This window comes from Physella acuta, unplaced genomic scaffold (genome assembly GCF_028476545.2).
Source record: "Physella acuta isolate Inbredline_101_S28 unplaced genomic scaffold, ASM2847654v3 ptg000087l, whole genome shotgun sequence".
Lineage (NCBI taxonomy): Eukaryota > Metazoa > Mollusca > Gastropoda > Physidae > Physella > Physella acuta.
Genome location: NW_026731607.1, coordinates 820,129 through 845,863, shown reverse-complemented (window position 1 = coordinate 845,863; position 25,735 = coordinate 820,129). Strand labels below are relative to the sequence as shown.

Sequence of the window (25,735 nt, the reverse complement as noted above, 5' to 3'; positions counted from 1 at the left end):
CAATAGTTAGAAGATGATGGAGATGATGATAAATATGATAATAAGGATTATAAAGGTGATTAGCCTAATACGTGACAAATGTCGATGTAACGACTTAAGCGGTACATTTTAATCTAAACAAAAGCTATTAAAGTATTTATTTAAAATTGTTCATTGGTATGTAAAAAATAAGAAATTTACCGTTTTAAACCTGGCTTGTCATGAAACATTTGCAGCCGTAATAAACTTGTTCTGTGGCCCAAGCTAATGTAGGTATAGTGTGTCCAGACGGTTATTGATGGAATCTACGTTGCCGTATGTATAATGTCTTACAATGTATGACAAGGTAGACTAAGGCAGACTAGCCTGACATTTAAATTTGCTTTAGTTACAGTAGTATATTAGGTCACTTTTGGGTCGCAGGCGCAGGGGGATGCGGATGGTGAGGTGGAGGTGGAGCAAAGAATATATAGGAAAATACTCCCCGCCTGGGGGATGCGGAGGGACAATGACATATAGTAAAATACTCCCCCACCTGGCGGTGGTGGTTGAGCCGCAGGAACAACGGGATATAGTAAAATACTCCCTCGGGGAGGTGGAGGTACATCGACATGTAGTAAAATACTCCCCCACCTGGGGAAGGTGGATGGTGAGGGTTAGACATGTTATATAGTAAAATACTCCCCCACCTGGGGAGATGAATGGTGAGGATGGTGAGCCGCAGGAACAATGAGATATAGTAAAATACTCCCCCACCGTAGGATGGCGGAGGTGGTGGTGGAGTAGGTCAGTAGGTCACCACTGGTGACCTTATGTGTAATCACCTTCGGTGACCTAGTTACGTAATCACCAGCGGTGACCTAGTTACGTAATCAATGACCTAGTTACGTAATTTTAATGAGTTTTTTAATTAGTTTGAATTTAATTTTTTAATTTTAATTAATTTTTATTAACGAGTTATGTAATTTTATTATTTGTTTGTTTTTAACTAATACAATTTTAATTTTAATTGTATTACTATGTTTTTATTTTGTTTTTAATTTTTTAATTAGTTTAATTATTATTTTTTAATTTAAATTTGATTTTTTAATTAGTTGATTTTTTAAAATTTAATTAATTTGATTTTAATTTGTAAAATTTTAAAATTTTAAAATTTTAATTTTTAATTTTAAATTATTATTTGCTTATTTTTAATTAATTATTATTTTTTTTAATTAGTTTGAATTTTTTATTTACTTTGTTTTGTATTTTTTATTAACTAGTTACGTAATTTGATTATTTGTTTGATTTTTTAAATTAGTTTGATTTTAATTTTTTAAATTTTTAGATTTTATTTTTAAATTTTAATTTTTAATTTTAATTAATTTTTATTAACTAATTAAGTAATTTGATTTAAAGTTTTTTGATTTTTTTTTTTAAATTTTTAAATTTTTTAAATTTTTAAATTTTTAAATTATTACTTTTTATTTTTAAATTTTATTTTTTAATTGTTGTTTACTGGTTGTTTGTTTATTTTTTAATTAGTTTAATTTTTTTAAATTTTAAATTTTGTAATTTTAATTTATTATTAGTTTGATTTTTAAATTAATTTTATTATTTGTTTGATTTTAATTTGTTTGATTTTAATTTGTTTTTTTAATTTGTTGGTTTGTTTATTTGATTGTATGTATGTTTAATAGTAAACCACGCCACCACCTGATGGTGGTGGAGAGGGGTGGTGGTAGTTGAGAGGGGTGGTGGTCGAGGAGGAGAGGGGGAGTAATGGCGGGGGTGGAGGAGAAGGGTGCGCTAACGCCGACAAAAGTAGAAAGTTCTTTCTCTCAACATCCATTTAACCACAGCTGTTACTCATTAGCAACAGCTGTTACTTATCGATCCGCCAACAAAGTTTGCCTTTCGACACGCGCCGCGTAGAGATTAATCGTTTTTCTCGGTCGATTTGACAGGCGCGGTTGATTAATGGTGGGTTCACTGAAGCGACCACCACAGGGATCTGGTAATTAATGCGAATCCATTAAGTGTTTCTCAGGGAACCATTTGCCAACAGGCAACAGCTGGTGCCACACTTTCCACTAACCGTTATACGGACAGTGTCATAGGTTTTTGATCGAGTAAAGAAATAATATTGATCGACCCGCGTCGAGCCCGTGTGTTGTATGTAGTTGGTATATCCATGTTTCGGGATTGGTTGGGGTAGAGTTTATACTAGGGTCGGTGACGTTTTCACCGAGGTATGTTTCAAAATAGGACCATACATGATTTGGAGTTGGTTGGGACAGAGTTTATACTAGTGTCGGTGAAGTTTTCACCGAGGTTGGTTTTGAACTCGGACCATGCATGTTTAGGAATTGATAGGTGTAGAGTTTATACTAGGGTCTGTGTCGTTTTCACCTAGGCAGGTTCAAAGTTGTTACATCCATGTTTTGGAATTGTTAGGGGCAGAGTTCATACTAGCGTCGGGGGAGTTTTGTTAACACCGAGGCAGGTTTCGAAATTGGTACAGGGATGTTTAAGAATTGGTTGGGGTAGTGTTTATACTAGGGTCGGTGAAGTTTTCACCGAGACTGGTCACAAAGTTGGTACATGCATGTTTTGGGATTGAGGGGGCAGAGTTTATTCGAGAGTCGGAGGTGTTTTGTTAACACCGAGGCATGTTTCAAACTACGACCATGCATGTTTCGGACTTGATTGGGGTAGAGTTTATACTACCGTGGGATGCATTTTGTTCTCACCTAGACAGGTTCAAACTTGTTACATGTATGCTGGTTTCAAAGTTGGGTGTGGATGTGTGTGTGTGAGAAAGAGAAAGAGAGAGAGAGAGAGAGAGAGAGTTTTTTGGTTTGACTGTAAAAGTTTGGTAGAGTTTATACTAGGGTCGGTGACGTTTTCACCGAGGCAGGTTTCAAACTAGGACCAGCCATGTCTTGGAGTTGGTTGGGACAGAGTTCATACTAGGGTCAGTGAAGTTTTCACCGAGGGATGTTTCAAAATAGGACCATACATGTTTTGGAGCTGGTTAGGACAGAGTTTATACTATAGTCGGTGAAGTTTTCACTAAGGTTGGTTTCAAAGCTGTTACATGCATGTTTAGGAATAGATGAGGGGTAGAGTTTATACTAGTGTCGGGTTGGTTTTTGTTTTCACCTAGACAGGTTTCAAACTTGGACCATGCATGTTTTGGAATCGGTTGGTGTAGAGTTTATACTAGAGTCGGTGAAGTTTTCATTGAGGTAGGTTTCAAAGTTGTTACATGAATGTTTAGGAATAGATGAGGGGGTAGAGTTTATACTGGTGTCGGGCTGGTTTTTGTTTTCACCTAGACAGGTTTCAAACTTGGACCATGCATGTTTTGGAATCGGTTGGTGTAGAGTTTACACTAGAGTTGGACGGTCTTTGTTTTCACCAAGACAGGTTTCAAAGTTGGGTGTGGATGTTTTTATTTGTATATGGAAAGATTTAAAAGTTTGGATGGGAAAGTTGTCACTTGTGACAGTAAATGTCAATGTGTTTATGGAAGGGGGCGAGGGCTGCGGACAACGTTTTCCATGTGGATAGGGTGCATGGGATATTCATTGGGGAGTGGTGTCTATGTTATGTATCCCAGTCTGTTGGAGTGGTTTCTAGGGGGTTGTGACATTAATTGAATGTAGATAAATGTAGGTGTGTTACTTTGTCCTACATCCTTTGTCTCTTTAATGGAATAGGTATAGTGTGGGTAGTGGTACGGTCTGTTTATCTATCGGTTGGTATTGAGCTTAGGGATGGGAGAAGGGGGAAGGGGTTGCGGAAAAAGAGAAGGGGAAGGGCGAATAGTGATAATGGCTGGGCCACCGATCAGAGCGGTAAAGGGATGTTTCCAACTCGGATCAAGTATTTTGATTCCAATCATACCTCTTATACAGGATACCGAGTTACATAACTTTCAAGGACAAGTAACAAAACAATAAAACGCCAAAAAATCACAAAAGACCATTATATAATAAATTTTTTATTGAATAAATAACAACCCCATCAGCATACAGTCATGGTTCTGTCTTATTTACATATTTACATTAAAGTTTCGTTAAAGTCACGGTTGGTAAACTAAAAAAGTCTTATATGGCTAGGGGAGATGTTGTCACATTTTCTGCGCTACTTGTGTAAAAGTAAGAAAGTGAGTTTCTGTGTTGGGTGTATGTGAGAAGTCATAATATAGGATATTCGTTGAGGTGATAGAGAAAAAAGGTGGTGGCTGGTATAACCTCGACCACGTATTTTGTATTCGGCCTAGTGTGTTGTGCGTAGTTTAGTATGTCTGCATTGTTTAAGTGTTCTAAAAAAATCTTTAAAATCTTGTCTAATGTGAATTAATTTAGGAAGCTCAAGGACGCATGCATTATTATTACTCGAATGAAAAAAACCTATATTCCCCTGTTTCTTTATGTTTTAATATTGTGTAATGACTATAGTTGATTTTGAAGCGTTTAGTTTGTGGAGTAAAAATAGTATCTATAAGTTTTGAATCCCAGTCTATGGGTGTAGTGTCTAGTGGGTTGAGAAAAAAATTGAATGTGGATAAATGTTTGCCTGTATTAGCGTGTGTCTGTATGGCATCCCAATTGTCAATGTATATGTTTTGCAATTCCCTGTTTAGGTTATAAAGGGTGTCGATTTCGTCTAATGGTAAGTCAATTTCGTTTACGTCCTCTAAATGTAGGTCTACAACATTTCCCCTTAGGTCGTCTACAGGAAAAATAGCGGTGTGTGAATTAACGGTACTGTCTTTTTGGATCGCTGCAAGGGGTTGGATGGTTTGACTGTCGGTCACTGAAGTGGTGTTGGTTGGTGATGTTTTGTTGGTGTGTGCTATTAACCTTACCTCGGCGTACAATAAAAAATTAAAGTAAATACATTTAACTACTTATTTTAATAAGATTTATTTAAAGGTTATTTTAATGTGGTTAGCTCCCTTAAAACAAAGTAATATTAACCTTACCTTTAATGTTAATTGCGAAGGTTCCGTAAACACTATCAAACGATGCGGTCCGTGGTTATAGAAGTGGATGTGTTGATTGGTAAAGCTGGCGTGGGTTTAGTCTCGGGGGTCAACGGCGGTCTCAGCTGGATAAGTCGCGGTGATGCTTGGTTTGAAGTCCGAAGTTGAAGTGGATTAGAACAAAATTTTCGCGTTCATTTGTACGGTTGCTCGGTCTAATTGTAGGACCAGCTGTCGTATAATGACCTAAGTGCTTCGCGGAGAGGCACTTAATGGATTCCATTAATTACCAGACCCCCAGTGGTGACCTACTGACCTACTCTCCCACCACCTCCGCCACCCTAGGGTGGGGGAGTATTTTACTATATCTCATTGTTCCTGCGGCTCACTATCCTCACCATCCACCTCCCCCAGGTGTGGGAGTATTTTACTATATAACATGTCTAACCCTCACCATCCACCTCCCCCAGGTGGGGGAGTATTTTACTATATGTCAATGTACTTCCACCTCACCCAGGGAGTATTTTACTATATCCCGTTGTTCCTGCGGCTCACCCACCACCGCCAGGTTGGGGAGTATTTTCCTATATATCCTTTGCTCCACCTCCACCTCCACCTCACCATCCCCATCCCCCAGCGCCTGCGCCTGCGACCCAAAAGTGACCAAATATACTACTAGTTACATTTAAGTTGCTTTTGTATAAGTTTAGAACCTCTGAATTAGTAATTTTGTGAGTTTAGCTTATCCCAGGTTATTATATGTATTATTTTTGTCTAACATGAGTAGAAAAATTGTGGTAAGGGCTGCCAAAGAAAAGCTTCAGGTTTTCAAATAACTGAGATGTATAACAATTATTTTGCAAGCTAGAGCTTATAGGTTAAATAATATAATGGTATACTAACTGTACTGATCGTGTTTAACTATTATCTTCAGAGATGATACATTTACACGAGTACAAGTATTAATTGTGTAAGTTACATACATATAGTCAATGTGGATACCTTCAAAGCTTTACGAAAATAATAGCAACTGCTCCATAAAATAAGTTGTTGTAAATATTGTATTTAAACATATTTTGCAATAAGCTTTGTCATATTAGTTTTGTCTGAATATGCTTAGTTGATATCCCAGTAGAAAGGTAATGCATCGATATTTAAAAAAAAAAATTGAATGTATGTTCGATAAAACGCGGATTTTTAAAAATGTATGAATTAATTATGTATTTCCCCATCATCACCTTTTTCCTTTCGTGCCCAATGCATTGGGGAGGGGGGAGAGTGATAAAGTGGTGTCCATCTGTTTCAGAGACCTCGGCCGATGTAGGGATAGTGTGGTCAGCATTATGCCTGAGCTTTCCATAACACGAGTTAGGTTCAAGCCACTCTTCTAGGAGAGACAACTCCAAAATTAAACAACTACTGCCTTGTAGATTGTTCTTGGTTGGACAAAGGCTATGGAAGCAAATCCATTTAATAAAAATTTAATGGACCTCTCGAATACTTTTGAGGCTTTTCTCGCTCGGTTCCATTATATGATCAAATACGTTTTGAAAAACCGGAAGAATAGTTGGAAGCACTTCCAGTTACACGAAATTTCTCAAAAGTTTTTACTAAACAACATGTTTTAAAATAATATGTAGGTATATGAAATATTTTAACCGTACTTAAATGAAACACATCTCTTGTATTTACATAAACACAAAGACAGAACACAGACAAAATTGCAAAGTTTTTAGACTAAGGTAGGTGAAAAATGTCAAGATTTATGAAAATCATGATTTTAATTTTTACTTTATTGTATACAAAGTAAAGAGAAAGTACTGTTATCGCGAAAACAATCGAAAATATTACATATCTCGATGATTTACACCCCCTCCCAGTTGAAAATAAATAGTTTTGCTATTTTGGCAGTATGTCTGTTTTGTGTCTGTCTGTGTGTATGTTTGCCTCTGAATCTGTGTGAACACGATAACTTCAGTACCGTTTCCGTCATGTTGAAAATATAGGATATATATCCAATTTGTGGATCCAAATCAAATTTTGGACGAAATCGGTACTAACTCAATTTCCGGTTAATAAAACGCCAATATCTTAAAATACCATTTAAGTTTGCTGGACAAGATTTCAAATACAAAGATTAGACTGTATAGTTTCTTCCAAGCATGTCTTCGAGGGGGGAGAGTAGGCGGAGGAGAGGAGGGAGGTGGCGAGTGAAAGATTGACTATGCGAGAGTGAATGTGGATGTGAGTGTGAGAGCGAGAGCGAGTGCTCACTTTTAAGCTCATGAAATCTAGCTGCTCATTTAATAACTGGGAAGAGCCAAGCTATAACCATTCTAGTATATATATATACAAAAACTATGTCAACCAGCTGTTGCGGGTAAACCCACTTATTTGTTTTTATGGATTTTTTTTTTCTCGAAAGGACAATTCTGGATTGTAACAGCTGCTACACATCGATAGATTTTGGATTGTACATTTGTGGAGATGTAAGACAAAGGGTGTGGGTGTTGGTAGTTTTAAAATGGGCCTACGATACATTTAATTGTGTTATGCTTAGAAAAATGTTGGTTATAAATAATATTAACATTTTTCGGGCAGTAGGCTTTCAGGTATTTGTCCCATTTGGACTAGTGTCTACTTAGTAAAATGGTCGACGGTCAAACGACTTTTGGGCAAGTGTCTTTCAGGAAAACGTCCGGCTCCCGATTTATATTATTTCGACCATTTAGACTTTCTAAAAGTAAATATTTGAACCTTATTATCTCAATAGCATGTTATTTTATGTTAACGTATGTTGCAAATGACTTAGGAGGGGTAAAGAATTGTTATCTCTGACAGTTACAAACTACTGGTAAAAATGAATATTTAAAGCTTGATGGATGTTTTCATAGCCCCCCCCCCCCTCCCTTACACAGCTTCAGCAAAATGACTTAGCTATACTTTGACTAACACAAAAAGTATGTTTTTAAATCGACATCAACAGTCCCCTGCAACATTATTATCATAAAACCAAGTAGCTAACCCAAGACTATTTATCTAATAACATAGTATCTATTTTGTAATACAATTTTCACTCTGAAAATCAAACCGAGTTAATTTCTTCCTATAATACATATCCTATAATTATATTTTATATTTTTAGTATTATTTTTTCACAATAACGTCTAAAGTTAAAGTAATGCATTTAGTACAATATGTTACTAACAGTTTTTACCTACCGTGCATACAGCTGCGTTGTCGACGTGGCAATGGGCAGAAAAAGCAATGAGCAATACTGTCTCATCGGATATATTCCCGATATTGTCTTTATTAAAATTATGTAACAATGCGTGTGTGTTGAGCTAATACATTTTTCTAAAAAAACCGGGAGTGATCTCCCCTAAACGATCTCGAATATTCTTATATAACTTGGAATATAGACATGATTTTTAATTACTTAAATTTTAAAAATAGAATAGAATCTCATATAAGAAAGAATTGCGCACCAAGCCAACGCCAAAACAAAATGTGCATAATAGTGCGCAATATTATTAGTTCTTTATAAATTTACATGCCTTTTTTGAGAAATCGGGAATAGCGTAAAATAGTACTTCAGGTCAACGGAAATTACTCAAAATTTGACAGAAGGTAGAAATTTAGATCTTTTACTTACATGTGAAATTTTTATATATCTATCCTAAATAGTACTCAAGTTATAGGCTTTTGAAAAATTCAAAGTATAAAAAGTACCACTTCCGGTTATCGGAAATAGCTCAAAAGTTGATACGAAGTTTAGAGAAAGTCTTGTAATCGTGCAAAAAAATCGAGATTTTTACAAATCTCGACGTTTTACACCTCACTGATACGGAAAAACATAATTTTGCAATCTTGTCCGTATGTCTGTGTGTGTGATTTGTAAGTCTGTCTGTCTGTCTGTCTGTCTGTGTGTATAAACGATAACTTGAGTACCGTTACAGCTAGGTTGATGGAATTGCATATATAAGTATTTTATCAAAATCGTAGATCCGTAGGCTATAAACTTTTCAGCGATTTCCGATAACAGGAAGTGATATTTTTTCTACATTGAATTTTTCAAAAGCCTATAACTTGAGTACTATTTCAAATAGATGAATGAAATTTAACATGTAAGTAAAAGATGTAATTCTCTACCTTATGTCAAATTTTGAGTAATTTCTGTTCATCTAAAGTACTAATTTACGGTATTTCCGTTTTATCAGAAAACGAATGTAAATTTATAAAGTACTAAAAATATTCCGTACGTGTACGAGTACGAGTACGTGTACGTGTACGAGTACGTGTACGTGTACGTGTACGTGTACGTGTACGTGTACGTGTACGTGTACGTGTACGTGTACGTGTACGTGTACGTGTACGTGTACGTGTACGTGTACGTGTACGTGTACGTGTACGTGTACGTGTACGTGTACGTGTACGTGTACGTGTGCGTGTACGTGTGCGTGTACGTGTGCGTGTACGTGTGCGTGTACGTGTACGTGTACGTGTACGTGTACGTGTACGTGTACGTGTACGTGTACGTGTACGTGTACGTGTACGTGTTCGTGTTCGTCTACGTCTACGTCTACGTCTACGTCTACGTCTACGTCTACGTCTACGTCTACGTCTACGTCTACGTCTACGTCTACGTCTGCGTCTACGTCTACGTCTACGTCTACGTCTACGTCTACGTCTACGTCTACGTCTACGTGTACGTGTACGTGTACGTGTACGTGTACGTGTACGTGTACGTGTACGTGCACGTGTACGTGTACGTGTACGTCTATGTCTATGTCTATGTCTATGTCTACGTCTACGTCGACGTCGACGTCGAGGTCTAGGTCTAGGTCTAGGTCTAGGTCTAGGTCTAGGTCTAGGTTAGGTCTAGGTCTAGGTCTAGGTCTAGGTCTAGGTCTAGGTCTAGGTCTAGGTCTAGGTCTAGGTCTAGGTCTAGGTCTAGGTTTAGGTCTAGGTCTAGGTCTAGGTCTAGGTCTAGGTCTAGGACTAGGTCTAGGTCTAGGTCTAGGTCTAGGTCTAGGTCTAGCTCTTTAAGCCCGTAATTATTTTCACGTTTTACCGGAATTATTTTTTTCCCTCATTTTTTTTTCAGTACCCCTGCGGCTAAATGACCCATATCTTTTTACCCGTTAATTTAAATCCCACACATTATTGATAAAAATCAATCGTAATTGAATACCCTACACACTGATATAAATTTTAAGGAATTATTAATTTATTGAAGAAAGATAATTACTTAGTTTTAAAGAAGAAAAAATAAAGAGTTGATTTTTTCGTGCAAAATTACGCTTCTGACGGGAAAATTAATAATAAGAATAACTTTTCATGAGTTCTTATTTATAGAAAACGAAATTACGTCCATTTATCTACAAAAATCATGGATCGGATTAGTTTTAGTATAAATACTTTAATTTTCGTTAATTTTATAATGCAGCGACGTAAACGTTTAGACGCGGCCGCTGAACGGCATTCCGCAGTGTTAAAAATGACTTTTTTCGAGTTGTTTTACAAAAAAAATTCTATAAAATACAAAATCGATCTAACGAGAAAACTACAAGAAGTAAATAAAACGAAAAATGGCCGCTCTAGCGTTATCATGACCTAGATTTACGATTAAAAACTTGGATTCCGAAAAACAACGTATTAAATAGAGAAAATTTTATCGGACGCTGGGAGCGTCTTTACGGTCTTAAAGAGCTCTAGGTCTAGGTCTAGGTCTACGTCTTGGTCTAGGTCTAGGTCTAGGTCTAGGTCTAGGTCTAGGTCTAGGTCTAGGTCTAGGTCTAGGTCTAGGTCTAGGTCTAGGTCTAGGTCTAGGTCTAGGTCTAGGTCTAGGTCTAGGTCTAGGTCTAGGTCTAGGTCTAGGTCTAGGTCTAGGTCTAGGTCTAGGTCTAGGTCTAGGTCTAGGTCTAGGTCTAGGTCTAGGTCTAGGTCTAGGTCTAGGTCTAGGTCTAGGTCTAGGTCTAGGTCTAGGTCTAGGTCTAGGTCTAGGTCTAGGTCTAGGTCTAGGTCTAGGTCTAGGTCTAGGTCTAGGTCTAGGTCTAGGTCTAGGTCTAGGTCTAGGTCTAGGTCTAGGTCTAGGTCTAGGTCTAGGTCTAGGTCTAGGTCTAGGTCTAGGTCTAGGTCTAGGTCTAGGTCTAGGTCTAGGTCTAGGTCTAGGTCTAGGTCTAGGTCTAGGTCTAGGTCTAGGTCTAGGTCTAGGTCTAGGTCTAGGTCTAGGTCTACGTCTTGGTCTAGGTCTAGGTATAGGTATAGGTCTAGGTCTAGGTCTACGTCTTGGTCTAGGTCTAGGTCTGGGTCTTTGTCTAAATAATTTATTCAGTAAATTGTGTAACAAAATATTTCACTCACCTTCCTTTCGGCTGGGCTGTATACGTGGATAGGAAAACACACGCACAATGAATATGACTCATGCCTTCGATGAATTCCCGATTTTGGTTTTCTTTTACAATGGATACACATGTTACCTTTAATCAATAATTATGAAACTCCGAAAGCATCATAATTTTTAAAAATATGCAGGCCATAAGTGTTAGATTCGTAATCTACTATGTTTTTTAAGCGAAAGTGTGCCAATTACATTCTGTTAAATACATTTTTTTTCTTGTAGCTAAAACAAAAAGTAAAAATAAAAGACTATTAAAAAACACGTGTTATATATGATTGTGTTAATATGTTTATTATAAATTTATAGTGCACTGACATTCCATAGTTTACTCAAACATGTGATTCATACCAACGTCCTTGTTACAAACATAGATGTATAACATATGACTTACGTTAAACCTATCACTCATGTCCGTGAAGAAAAATATGTTTTAATAATCAGCAGTATGTCGAATATGCTTGAACCGTTCTTCTGTTTATTGAGGCTACATCCTGTGCTCATCGTTTTAAGTGGGTAGGTTCCGGAAAAAAACACTTCTCAATTAATAAGCTGTATTTATTTATATGTATGTTTCTTAGTTAGGGTGCTTAAAGGAAAATATTTGCATGTATCAAGGACTCTTCTGAAAGTATGGTGCCCATGGCAACCGCGTTCATCTTGGAAAAAAATAACCTTTTTGTCGAGGTCACACGGTTAAAAAAAAAACGAACATAAATATATTGATCATCTGATTATTGATGTTTCTTTTACTAACTCTAATGACATCTAGTTACACAAAAAATTGCATTATTTTTATTCCAATATAATTTAATTTTACAGAATATTACAAAATAAATTTCCCTTTCAAACTTGACGGTCTTCGGGGTAAGTGAAACTACTCGTGTAGATGATTCTATTATCTATTAATTCACATTTAAACAAGCGTTTCTCTTTATATAAGATATAGGAGGGTGACTGTGTCTACCGAACAGTTATGGAAACAAGGATTATTGTTGTAAATGATAGGTCTATTGTTATAAGTAGATTTTTAAAGTCTACAAACGGAATATGTATTTAAATAAGATGTATTCAATGTTCTAATGATAAAAAAAAATTGTATTTGCTATAACACGCAAGGGTTGGTCACGTAAGATAATAAAGCAACCAATGTGTCGTACTAATCACCATTAACTACACTTTACAAACTCTTTAATAGGAAAGTAATTTTAAAAAGTTACTACTTTGTAAAATTGAAAAATTGTATTGTTACAGTTTCTGTTTCCACCTGTTTAGGTGCTCACATATTTTATTTTACACATTATGTTTACTTACATATTATGTTTTCTCACTATACAGTTTGGTTTTTCCGTTTGTTGCGCATATCGTTGCATATAGTTTTAAAATACCTTGCCACGTAGACTGAAGATGTAGACTTATGTGCTGTATAACCAAAATCAATAATCATTAACATTAAAAGTGTTTAGAGAACTAAGTGGTATAGAAAACACACGACTTGTGTAAAAAGCATTTTATCACATGCTTAATCTGTCGCTTTTTTTTGCATTATGATAGTTTAAATATAATCAATATATTCTATAACAGTTAATTTGTAGGTTGGTTTGACTGTACATTACTAAGTCTAGAAGATATAGAAGTGTATTACTGCCAATTAAATAAAATACATTATAAATAAAATATAGTATAAAACACTTATACATTTTTCGGCGGTTCGGTCACTGGTAAAAGTATATATTTGTATATTTATTTTTAAAAACCAAGTTGCTGCTGTTGAGTCGTTTCGTTTGGTTTCAAAAGTTTTTTTTTTTACCTGGCGAACGATTTTAGCCAAGGTAATTGTAAGTAAGTGAACTATTTTACATTTGTATTATTTTGTAATTTATAATTTACGACTTCAACTATCTAATCAAATTATTTTTAGAAAATATGATTTTTATGCTCATTTTTATTATTTTATAATCACATATTAATCACAATTTAAATGAATTAAATTAGTCATGCTAGTTTTAGATAAGTGTTTAATTTGTTATTTCAAAATGGCCGATACCTTAAAAATATGACGTTAAAACGCACGTTATTTATAAAATCGGGAATAGTCGTAATTACTTTTCGAGTAAGTGTAAAAATAGCTGACCCACATTCATTCACTATGACGTGAACGGCAGCAGTCAATTCTAGATCAAACTGGTTCACGGTAACAAATCGATATTACAACAAAAACCCACGGGACATAACCCATTCAACACATCTCGGTCCCCACCTTCTGTCAGTGAAAAAACAACTTTGGACATGAACCCTCATGTTGAATCTATATATTAGTAATGGAAAAAAAGGTGGACAAAAAAAAGTTATCTATAAGACGATACAATTTTCCTAATTTAGTCTGTTTAAATACTATGATTATAATAGTTTTCAATGTTATAGTAATAGATAGTAAAATATGCATCGTTACTTAGCAATATTCCAATCTTTTGAAAATTGAGTGCAAGATAATTTCTGCCATGGCGGAGTGAGTTAAATAGTGCTTTTGCGACACAAGTGCTTAAATAGAATGCAGCAACTATACCTAAGATACATCGCTGCAGAAACTTCTCGTATATTGGGTGCAATGAACGTCAAAGTTAAACAAAGTGATAATTGAGGGAACAGTAATTGTAGGCATTTACACGCGTGCGGAATGAAAACAAAAATAATTAAATGATGATAAATTGTACAGTTTCAATGTAGCATTTCTTTTCCATATGCATACACATTTAGATTCGGCCTCAATACAAATATTATATATATATATATATATATATATATATATATATATATATATATATATATATATATATATATATATATATATATATATATATATATATATGTATATGTATATGTATATATATATATATATATATATATATATATATATATATATATATATAATTATAAATATATATTTTTATGATTTTTCAAAATTCTCATTAAACTTGTTTTAACAAGCAGCATATTTATTTTACGTAGAATGGATGGACACGTTTCCAATCGTAACAAATTTATCGGAGGTGAGTATTAATACTACTATTTTTATGTAACTGTATTGCACAGTTCAATTTGTATAGCTATCAAGTAAATTAAAACCTTAGATTGTTTTCTAATTAGACCTATGGCGACTGTACAACAAGAACATTTATTTATTTAAACCAGGAAAAAAAGTTTATTCTTCTTTTTTTTTTTTTTAAAATATAGGCCTAACTGTAATGTTTGGCGGAATTTTATCCAACACAATTAAATATAACGTAATAACCAGGTAAGCGACGTTAATGAACCAGTTACTTGAATTTGGAGTTTTTTTTCCTATATTGGTTCCAGTTCCCATGCTAAGGAGCACCATCGGCCGGTGGTTCGAACTGGGAACGTTGGTTTTAGCACTAAGAGCGTAACCTACATAATCTTATCTAGTAAAATTGAAATCAAATGATTTGATTTCAATTTTACTAGATAAGATTATTTTAAAAAAACAATATGTTGCACTCAATTCAATATCTTTTAATAAAGGCTTAGATTTAATAAAACAAGTTGTCTATATTGATATATATTAAACAGTGGCGTAGCCAGGATCGTCTCAAGCGGGGGGGGGGGGGTCAATTTTTACCCGAGGACAAACTTTCGATTTGCACCCCCCACCCCTCAAACTTTCGATTTGCACCCCCCACCCCTCAAACTTTCGATTTGCACCCCCCACTCAAACTTTCGATTTGCACCCCCCCCCCCTCAAACTTTTTTATAAATATACCGAGGGGTCTATGGGGGGTATAGCCCCCCCTAACCCCCCCCCTGCCTACGCCACTGATATTAAATAATATAATGAAAAACTGATAAAATATCGTATATATAACTTTCTATTATGATGTCATCAGATGGGAAGAATAAACCAACCAATTGGATAAGAGGCCAGCTTTTGGGACGAGGGGCCCATGCAAAGGTATACCTTGTGACACATTTAGGAGGACTAACTGGAAAATGTGCAGTGAAGCAAGTTCTGATTTCTGAAGATAACGACTCCAAGCACTTAGTGAGTACTGTTTTGTATAAAGTAGTCGACCTGGCTCCAAAGCCCGACCCGATGACTCGTTTTAAATGGTGTTATAATCGAATTAGACGTTAAGGGTAAAGGAAAATAAATTTGTGTCTTTTCACTGATAACTATGGAGCGCCAAAAGCTAAATGATTCTAATCCAAATTCAGTAAATTTATTTTTATTCAGTAAATTTAATATCATTCTGGGTTGAAATACAATATTAATTAACATTCTAAAGCAAAAGCAATATTACCTTATAAAAGCCACGAAACAAATGTTTCACACAATGGTAACCAATAATCTACAATAGTATAAACGCAAGGCTTATTAATGAAGGTTAAACTAACACTCTAAACTATACTGTATTGACAAAAAACTGATCTCGGGAGCTTTTTATTGCACTGTTGTACACAACGTGGCCAATTCGGTAAAGCTCATGGTAAGCTGAAAAATCTCGAGTTCGAATCCTCGGGCAGATGAGGCTCGTTAGCTGGTGACAGCCACTCTTGTAGGAAAGACAACTCCAAAATTAAACAACTGCTGCCTTATAGTTTGTTCTTGGTTGGACAAAGGCTATGGAAGCAAATCCAAAAAGAAAAGAAGGCTGAAATCGGAGTCAATGGCCTCAGTGGTGCATAACCAGTTGACACGTTGTAGGGGATCACTTTCAACCATAAAATTAAGAACGAAGAAGAAGAAGAATTAGAAGACATAGTTTTCAAGTCATGTGTTGAAATCTACTGGACTAGATGGTTGACAGTATAGACCACAATTTCGTGATAATTGCTATTATATTACATTTATGTATGTCTACTTATAAATTCATCAGACTTAAATTAACTTTAACAAAAAAAACATTTTTTAGGTTCACAAAAAAAAAATGTAAAACAACCGTATCTTTTCGACAAATGATCAGGATATAGTCGTTTAAGTACGTTAGAATCAGTCTTGGATGCTACATAAAAATTAGTAATATGTAGTAAATTTAAATTAGCAACCAAAAATAGTTACAGTAGAATAGTGGAAGCTAGTATTTTAATAAAAGTAATGTCGAATCTCTTTCTTACTTATCATTTTGTTTATCATTTTGTTTTTCAGGAAACAATCAAGAAAGAATTAAAAGTTTTCCAAAAAGTCCGACATCATAGAATAGTCGATTATTATGATTTCACAATAACTCAACACTACTTCTATCTGTTTATTGGCTGTTATGAGAAGGTAAGTGAATGTGTCATTTGATTACATACAATATTTACAAAACAACAATAATATCACTCAATCACTCAATATCACTCACTAGAACGATAAAATTAATATAGTGAAACAAAGAAAAACGTAACACATCACTATTATTTTATATTTATTAACTTTAAAAAATCAACAACTTAAAAAACATAGAATTAATACAAATACGTTTTAGAACGTACTGCTATTAATATTATATCGTTGATGATGAATAAATATTGTTTATATTATATTTTATTTATATTTTCAATAAAAAATAAGGGCTCGTTGGCTAAATATATAAAAGAGCAGCCTGATGCATGTCTTACAGAGCAAAAGGCAGCAATTTTTACCCTTCAGCTTCTTGAAGGACTGGATTATCTTCACAATAAAAAAATTATACACAGAGATATAAAAGGTACTTATACATGGTTCTATAAAAGATCTCTCTACAAATGATCTCATGGACAAATGATCACAGATAAAACATAATATATCAGGACAAATTATAGCAATGACAAATGATCTCAGATATAACATCCCACAGAAAAATATTAATAGCATTGTGGATGAATTTATTTGATTCTAACTTTTCTTTGATTGTCAGATAGATTTACTTGTTTACACATAATAATTGCGTGCATACACCTTTCTAGAGAGTAAATTAAACTGTTACTATTAAATAGAAATTTTTGGACAAGTGTGCCATTACTAAAATTACTTTGAAACTGTCATTAATGCATAAAACAAACACATATTGACAAAGGCAGCTATACCATGCTGTACTATGCCGTGCTATGATTTTCTGCCTTTGTGCTATGCTGTGCAAATGGAAAAAAAAAATCGCTTTTTTTATCAGGTTCTAATATTTTGATGGAAGATGACTATAACATAAAAATATCGGATTTTGGAATAGCTGAAATAGTAAGCACACTGTCAAGATCTAGTTTACACAAACCTGGAACTCCAAACTGGATGGCACCTGAGATGTGGCAGAAAGTTCCACACGACAGTAAAGTGGATATCTGGTAAAGAGATTTTGATTTCTCAATTCAAACATGTTATTTTTTAGTGTGAATTTCCAGGCACAATAACAAAGGTCTAATGCTCCACAGGAGCCTTGGGTGCACAGTCTATCAGATGATTACTGGAGAAATGCCGTTAAGAGACTTAACTATACTGCAGATTATGTCTAAAGCAAACAAAAATGAACTTGAGATCAAAGCTCCTGAACACTGTTCGTCAGTTCTCAAGGGATTTGTAAGTCAGGCTTGTGAAAAGAAACCAACGGATAGACCTTCTGCTAATGAACTGATACAGCATATATTTGTAAAAGGTAACAATGAACCGTATTTCACTCTCCGAAGTCATGAAAACATTTTTTTAAATTTTAATTTAAGAAAAAAGCCGAATTAACGCCATATTTTTCCTAGACATTTTAAACTTGTTTTTATTTTCCATTTATCTATTTATAGGACATCATGTACCGCAGATTATTTCTAAAGCAAGCAAAAACCAACTGGAGGTCAGAGCTCCTGAACTATGTTCGTCAGTTCTCAGGGAATCTTTTAATTTGGCTTGTGAGAAGAAATCAAAAGATAAATCACACTCGAAGAAATTGATTCAGCACTTTTATGTAAAAGGTAACGATGAACTCTATTTTACTCATCGATCTGATGGCAACATTTTTATTATAATACAAGAAAAAAAGTATAGTTAACACTATAGTTTTCTTAGAATTACATTTAACACATATTTATTTTTTGTCATTCACCTATTATAGGACGAATTGCTTTAGTGTAGTTTAGATTAGTCTGTCACCACTCCTGTGGCATAGGCCGGTGTCAAGAACTTTCCAGGCACCTCTGTTAAGGGCTAGTCTCTCCACCTGTCCCTAGGTGTATCCTATCTTCTTGGTTTCTTTGTCCAGGTGAGGTCTTCAGGTCTTCCTTAGTCGGCCTCTTTCTTTCGAGCTGTAGATCTTGCTTAAACTTCATAGCAAATATCTTAATTCTTTACAAGTGTTGAGCATAACTAATATTCTATTTAGTTTTAAAGATCTAAAATAGTAGCTAATTTAGGTTCACGAGGACGAAGTTTACTATTCATATATTAGATGATGTATATAAAACAAATATTTCTCACCGAGAGAGGATTTTAGTATACGGCAAAGGTGACTTGCTCAATTGATTTACACATTTTTTGGGGGGCTAAAATGAATTTAAAATAATCAATATAATCAACAATATAATAAAAGTACACAATATAAATATAATATTAATAGCTTAGGGCTATCGGTACTTTATATGATTCTTTTATTAGTAAAACAAATTGTAATAGTTGTAATTCGATATGCAGGCTTTGGGTTTTTCAAAGTACAGCACATATATGGCATCTGCTGAGAAGACTATTTGCCTATTTTTAGAGACCAAGAGTTTGCTGTATCTCTTTATTTTTTATTTTTAATCTGATGTAATCAGAACAGCTGTCTAGGGCAAATTGCTGCATTTCTATAGCTTTTCTTTCTAGTTAGATGTTATCAGAAAATGTGCGTAAAGCGATCAGACTTTGTAAGCTGTTACATATAACGAGCCGACCCGCGGCGTATCATACGCCGCTATTTAGTTGTTTTATTTTCTACTTTTCAGTAATTCATAATTTGTGAATTCGATAGTACCAATGCTGCCACTGAAAATATTTGCTTTAAAACACTACCACCCCCCCTTTCCCCCAACCCCTACCCTACACCCTCCCCCTTCCCCCCCCCCCCCCCCCGTGAAAGCAGCCTCCTCTTAGTTACCTCCTCTAAGTTTAAAATCGTTTCAAACTAAATTATCTGCCCCTAATAGCCGTCACTAAACCCGTCTCTATGATTGTAAAATGTAAACAGCGTGACCACAGCTCACAAGACAATGTGGGGGTGGGGTGGGGGTGGTAGTGATAGTGAGAGAGAGAAAGAGAGGGGACTGCAAGGAGGCGCTTGCAGCTTGGTTTCTAACGGCTCCCAGAAGAGAATTATATATATAGATTATGTCACCTAATTTCTTTTTGGTAGCATCTCAAGCTTAGAGATCTTTAAAGAACGTATTTTGTTTAAAACACTGCCCGATCATTGCCATGAATTTTTCCCAAAGTGTCTACTAAAACTCTGAAGGGCGAGGCCAGGTCCTTTACTGTAAAATTTTTTTGTTGCTTTATTTTGTAATATTTTACTCTAAAATATATACTATGTTTATTACATATATTTTTTCAATATATGTTCCTTTACAGATTTAAAAGCAACTGATACGTCTAGGCGAGACGATTTACAACAGGCATCTCGAGATGGGAAAGAAAAATGTGTAAATAAATTGTTGGAGACAGGTTATGATGTGAATATAGTTGACGAAAACGGGATGAATTATTTAATGTCAGCCGCAAGTTTTGGACGTGAAAAAGATTTGATTCGCTTACTTGAAGAAGGGAGCAATGTAAATAAACTTGACAATAATAAAAAATAATGCTTTAATGTTGGCATCAAGCTTTGGTAACGATTCCATTGTGGAGATTCTACTAGATCAGGGAGCGGATATGAAACAGGTTAATGAAGCTGGCATGGATGCTTTGATGCTGGCATCCTGCAACGGTCATGCTACAACTGTTAAAATATTAATCACTCATGGATGCGGTATAAGTCGATTTGACAAAAAAGGTTACAATGCATTGATGTTGGCTGCAAAAAACAGACATTATCATGTAGTAAGTTTCTTGTTGAAATGGATGAAATAATTGTACGTGGGGCATTAATTAAATGACTAGGGAAATAATTGTATGTGGGATCACTACTTAAACGTGGTGATTTTCCAATTAACGTGAACTCGAACACCAACAATACTGGTATGTTCATTACAATATTAGGTAGTTTATATACGTTTATTAGTTTAACATGTATTACAATGCAAGTTAAACTCTGTTTTAATGAAAGTTGAAATAATTTTAACATCTTGAAATTTCAAATAATCTTTTTACGTTTTTTCCTTTATTATGCTCGTATAATTTAGTGGTCAAATGCTAGCGTGGCATCGTTACATATGCAAGTCTTTGATGTGCGTTAATTAAAAGCAGTGTCCAACAAACATATTTTACGCATGGCGTAACAAACTGTAGTACAGAATCTGAGCTCAAAAACTGAGCTTAACCAGATTATATTCCACAATTACTGAACTAAAGACGCTAAGGTTAACCAGGTTATATTTCACAATTACTGAGCTCAAGACACTGAGCTTAACCAGATTATATTCCACAATCAGGGAACACTTTAAAGTTTTGTAAATGTGTTTATGTTAAGACGTTGTAACAATAACACGCAACTTTCATCTAAATAAAATAAAACTCTCTCCTGCGCGTTTATCTACACTGTCAAATATCAACAATAGACGCTTTATTACCTTTTTAAATTAAAGTTTAATTTCACATTTTGTAAGACAATAATGAGTATAACAAGTTACAATGTTTATAGTTAAGATATATATGTGTAATATATAAATAGTTCAAAAGTTTCACCTTCACTGATGTCCAGAAAAATTGAAAAACGTGTGCTTTTTAGGTTTAATAATATAATAAAATGTTAAATCTTTTGAAAGTCTCGAGTTCGGGTTCCTTGAGTCCACCCAGCTCTGATGGGAAAATTGCTGATAATATTTTCCTATGTATGCCGAGTTTCTCGAAACTCGAATTCATCGGCCACAATTTCTTGTGCGATAACGGTAATGTATGATGATGCATATAACAAGTAATTACAATCAAGGCCAATTACGTTTGTCGAAATAAATATTTAAATGTAATTTTCTTTATAAAGTGAATCTAATTACAGCTTTATATTCAATAATGATCTGTGATATGTGATATAAACAATCATGTTAATAATATTAATAAAATATGAACTGGTTTAGTTGTATACCACATGTTTCACTTTTTATTCAATATATACGTGTTATTCATACATTGTCTTACCTGTATCATTATACACAATTTTATTAAATTATACTGGTTTTTTTATAATACAATAAACGCTGTAATCATAATATCATAAGGTAAAACTTATCACTTTGATATACAGAGTTCAATTAAACTGGTTAGCTCTATTACATAGGCTTAAAATGTTACTTTACTACAAGGTTGAGTCAAACTACATTACTTTAGAACTAAAGTGTAGTCTCACACTTGTCTAGTGTTAACACAATCAACATTTGCACTCACTGCAGGTGTTTTGTTTTACAATAAATTTATCAGTCAAAAAATAATCCACTATAATTATCATTAGCAACTACACCACTGTGTGTATGATGGTACATACCAGTGCCGCTACCCAGAATAAACACTGGAGCACCAGCGGAACCAGGGCAAGTTGCTGTAGTGTAATGGTACCTGGTCAAGGGGATGCCTAGCAATGGCACCTTTCCACACTTTTCTCTGTGGGTCCACTCTCCTATAGTCACCTGTTTTGTACGCCCATGGGGATGCGACACGGTGGCACAAAATTTATTCTCCTCCATCTGGTGTTTGTACCTGCATGTGACTATCCTGTCCAGATCCTTATATCTGTCCCAGGTTTGTCTTAGACGTTCTAGAAGCTTCACGTCATGGGACACACACTTCACAACACTTCTATCCGTTTTAACATCGGAGCTCTCAATACAGACACCATACACTCTTACAACCTCTGAAGTATCATCGTTAAAAAACAGCTTAAATTCAGTATTTTTCGCTTCTGATTCATCAAAAACAACATGTGTGGCAGTGACGACATTGAATGTAAACCCCGTGTTGTCTGGTGTCCCTAATCTCTGGCAGCTCTTACAGTTACATGCATCCGTTAAAGTCTCGCAATCTTCTAGATCAATCATCCCTGTACCTGTACGCAAGAAATCGCTGCCTCTGTTACGGTAGAAAGGATACGAATTTGTTTTAGAACTTGTCTTGGGTCTGTCATAACTTGTAAACCTAACCAACACCAGCACAGTCAGTTCAGATATTGCTTTCATTAATTCAAATAATTCATTGTCTTGGCAACATTTCGGAAAATGGAACATTGAGAATATTTTTACAGGAATAAATTGTTCATGGCCTGGATTCTTTTTGCAAAACGAGTATGCAATCGACTGAGGTTTATCTGGCACTGTTGCTGTAGATACTGAAAACGTAAACAGTAAAGTAAATCATTATAAAAATCATTAGTCTTTTGATAATTGACATTAGCATTTATATAACTCACTAATTACTAGTTATGCAAAAGATAAAAAAGTCTTTTGATTAGAAAACATGAAGTAAAAATAAAATCACTAAAAACGTTGCATTTTAAATGTTTATTATTTTGGTCAGTTTTATGGGTAATAGTTGGAATTTTTCTTAGGTTTTGTACAAATGGTTAAAACTCTAATTTATTTAAAGGTGGTGACGTAAGGGGAACCTAATAATAAAACGCACCTGTTTGTCCATTATTTATAAACAGATCATTATCCAGTAGATCTTTGGCTGATGGTCTAGCTACAGGGTCTACCGTAAATGTTTTCTTTAGGAAAGTTTCACAGAGGGCTGACACATCTGGATATTTAGGTGGTTCTTTGTTCTGCCCAATTGTAAATAAAACATTGGCTTCGTTTTTACATTGAGGATATGGGTCTCTGCCTGTGATCATCTCTACCACTGTACTGCCGATACTCCTGTTATAAAGGAAATGTATGTTATATTACATGTATTTGCAAACTGAATTGTATTCATAAGTAACATTTAGTAATTGTGCGACTAATAAATGCATAAAACTGTAATTAATTATAATTAACTCCAGTTAAATATTTTAAAAATCTAATTTGAATTGATATTCATTTTTATTTTTTAAAAGTATAACGGTGAACTACTTTAAGATATTCCCATAAAAACATGCATAAATTGGAAAATCCTGTACATGTATCTAGAGCTATACGTGACAACAATAAGCCAACTAAGCATGCTGCTATAAAAACCAATAATATAGACTAAGCTATCAAAGGATTGCTTAAATGGTACTAACGCAGTACTAAACACCAAATGTCCAAATAGGTGGGCAGCTTGAATGCCTAATATGATCATTACGTTACATAAATCAGCGGACCACATAATTTTATTTACCACATCTTAGCGCTATGATTGGATCTTTTACTTCATAGACTCACCAAATATCAGCTTTCTTGTTGTACTTTTGTGTGGAGCCATCAGCAGTGACCACTTCCGGTGCCATCCACCTGTAAGTTCCGATGCAAGCTGTGTAAGCACTCGTCACGTCCGTCAGGATTTTAGAAATTCCAAAATCTGTCAATCTGATGTTGTCCTCATCTTCAAGAAGTATGTTTCTTCCTAGACATTAAAAATATAACCAAAAACTAATCAATTTCCATGATTAACTTAGAATGCACCTCTTTCTAATGTGCTAAGGCATAAAGCTGAAATCTATAACGAATTCGAAGTTCGCTACTACATGTGCTAGGGAAGGCGTGGTCGAATGGTAGAGTGTTTGCCTACTTTATATCAAGTTCGGATCTCAGTAAGACATACACGATTCCACTGCACTGATGGATACCCGACTCACGTTAGCAGAAGTTAAGGCGACTGGGCATAGTGCTGACCACACCATTCCTTCATATGCCGAAGTCAAGAAACATGAACTCTACTTCTTTTGCTCTATAAATCTTTAGTTATAATTGTGGAGTTTTACTGTTTACTACATTTTTACTTGTTTTACTGCCATTAATTGAAAAAAAATTTAACGATAACCAAAGTTGTTTAATGTTAAACACTTATACATGACCCTACCTTTTATATCTCTATGGATGATGTTATTTTCATGTAAAAAGACAACAGCTTCAAGAATCTGTTTAGTGAAGCGTTGAGCTTTTGGCTATAAGAGTTTTCCATTTTTGACTAAGTAGTCGGTCAAAGAGCCCTTATAAAACATTTGCAAAAAAATGTATTGTAAATTATTAAATGTTGTTAACAGTAAATACATTTACAGAGTTATTTTAAGATTTAAAAAAATAAGTGTTAAATACCTGCTATAGTTTGGTTAGTGCAGAAAATTCTATTAGAAATAAATTGAATATTAAGGTTAAAGAAGCCTTGAATAAAGTTTCAAATTATGGGGTTAGCTTGGTTAAATAAAACTTAACAAATGAAAACTAAAATACACAACAAAACAGAAAATAATCAATCAACAGATAATACCTAATTTACGCATCGTATAATTCTTTGTATTAATCGAGTTAATTGCAATTTTAATAAACATTAAAAACTTACATTTCCCAAGAATTGCATAAAGATGGAGAAAATATTATCTTTCTGACAACATCCAAAGAACTGTACAATTCGTGGATGTGTTTCTGATGTGCGTAGTATTGTCGTCTCTGTTTTAAATTGTTTCTAGTTAACAGAATAATATAAATGTAGTTTATTACATCAGATTCTATGAAACAATTCGATTTCAAATGTATTAAAAGTACCATCAAGCTAACCATAGAAACTCTGTCTTTATATTTTTAGACATATCTTGGTGGCGATGCATCTAATTTTTAATGATAATCTAAGATCTAATTCAAAGAATAATAATTAGAATTTAACACAATTTTTAGCATGTATACTAGTATATAACCAATTAACTCTCATATTATAAACACAAGCACAATAATGCACATTTAAAAGACAAAAATACAAGTTTTTCTGACAGGTTACATTTTTTTCATTTGTTTTTGTATTTTTATAGATTTTCTATTGGCAAAGCTCTACTAAATTTCTACATGTGTCTGATAAGGAATGAGTTTTGTAAAAATAAAATTCGATTTCAAATTTATCTTTTCTTGTGAGCTTCTTCAACAAATTACATTACAAATTGCAGGCACAAATTATTTAAATATAACAACCAATGCTACACAAACCGTAATGTCATCTTTATTCCTCTCCGTGATAACGATATCTTTAACAACGAAGAGTTCCTGATCAGGATTATCCTTGTCCAGCACGAGATAGACAGTTCCACACCCCCCACTGCCGATCATACGACCTCTCTCCCACTGTACGGGTAGCT

The 25,735-nt window shown here is 34.5% G+C and overlaps 2 protein-coding genes across 2 annotated transcripts; one reads left to right on the top strand and one right to left on the bottom strand.

Moving 5' to 3' along the window:
* The first annotated feature begins 13,178 nt into the window (after window positions 1-13,178).
* Window positions 13,179-20,417, top strand: LOC131927255 (uncharacterized). The gene is made up of 9 exons (XM_059283025.1): window positions 13,179-13,196; window positions 14,364-14,404; window positions 15,260-15,414; window positions 16,519-16,638; window positions 16,927-17,062; window positions 17,504-17,672; window positions 17,760-17,980; window positions 18,120-18,287; window positions 19,915-20,417. The coding sequence occupies exons 2-9, from the start codon at window positions 14,365-14,367 to the stop codon at window positions 20,142-20,144; spliced, it is 1,239 nt and encodes a 412-aa protein (XP_059139008.1). The 5' UTR covers window positions 13,179-13,196; window position 14,364; the 3' UTR covers window positions 20,145-20,417.
* A 1,282-nt stretch (window positions 20,418-21,699) lies between these two features.
* On the bottom strand, window positions 21,700-25,735 carry LOC131927053 (uncharacterized). The gene is made up of 6 exons (XM_059282713.1): window positions 25,587-25,735; window positions 24,952-25,074; window positions 24,472-24,601; window positions 23,835-24,015; window positions 23,110-23,345; window positions 21,700-22,816 (listed from the first exon to the last, which is right to left on the bottom strand). The coding sequence occupies exons 4-6, from the start codon at window positions 23,897-23,899 to the stop codon at window positions 21,912-21,914; spliced, it is 1,206 nt and encodes a 401-aa protein (XP_059138696.1). The 5' UTR covers window positions 23,900-24,015; window positions 24,472-24,601; window positions 24,952-25,074; window positions 25,587-25,735; the 3' UTR covers window positions 21,700-21,911.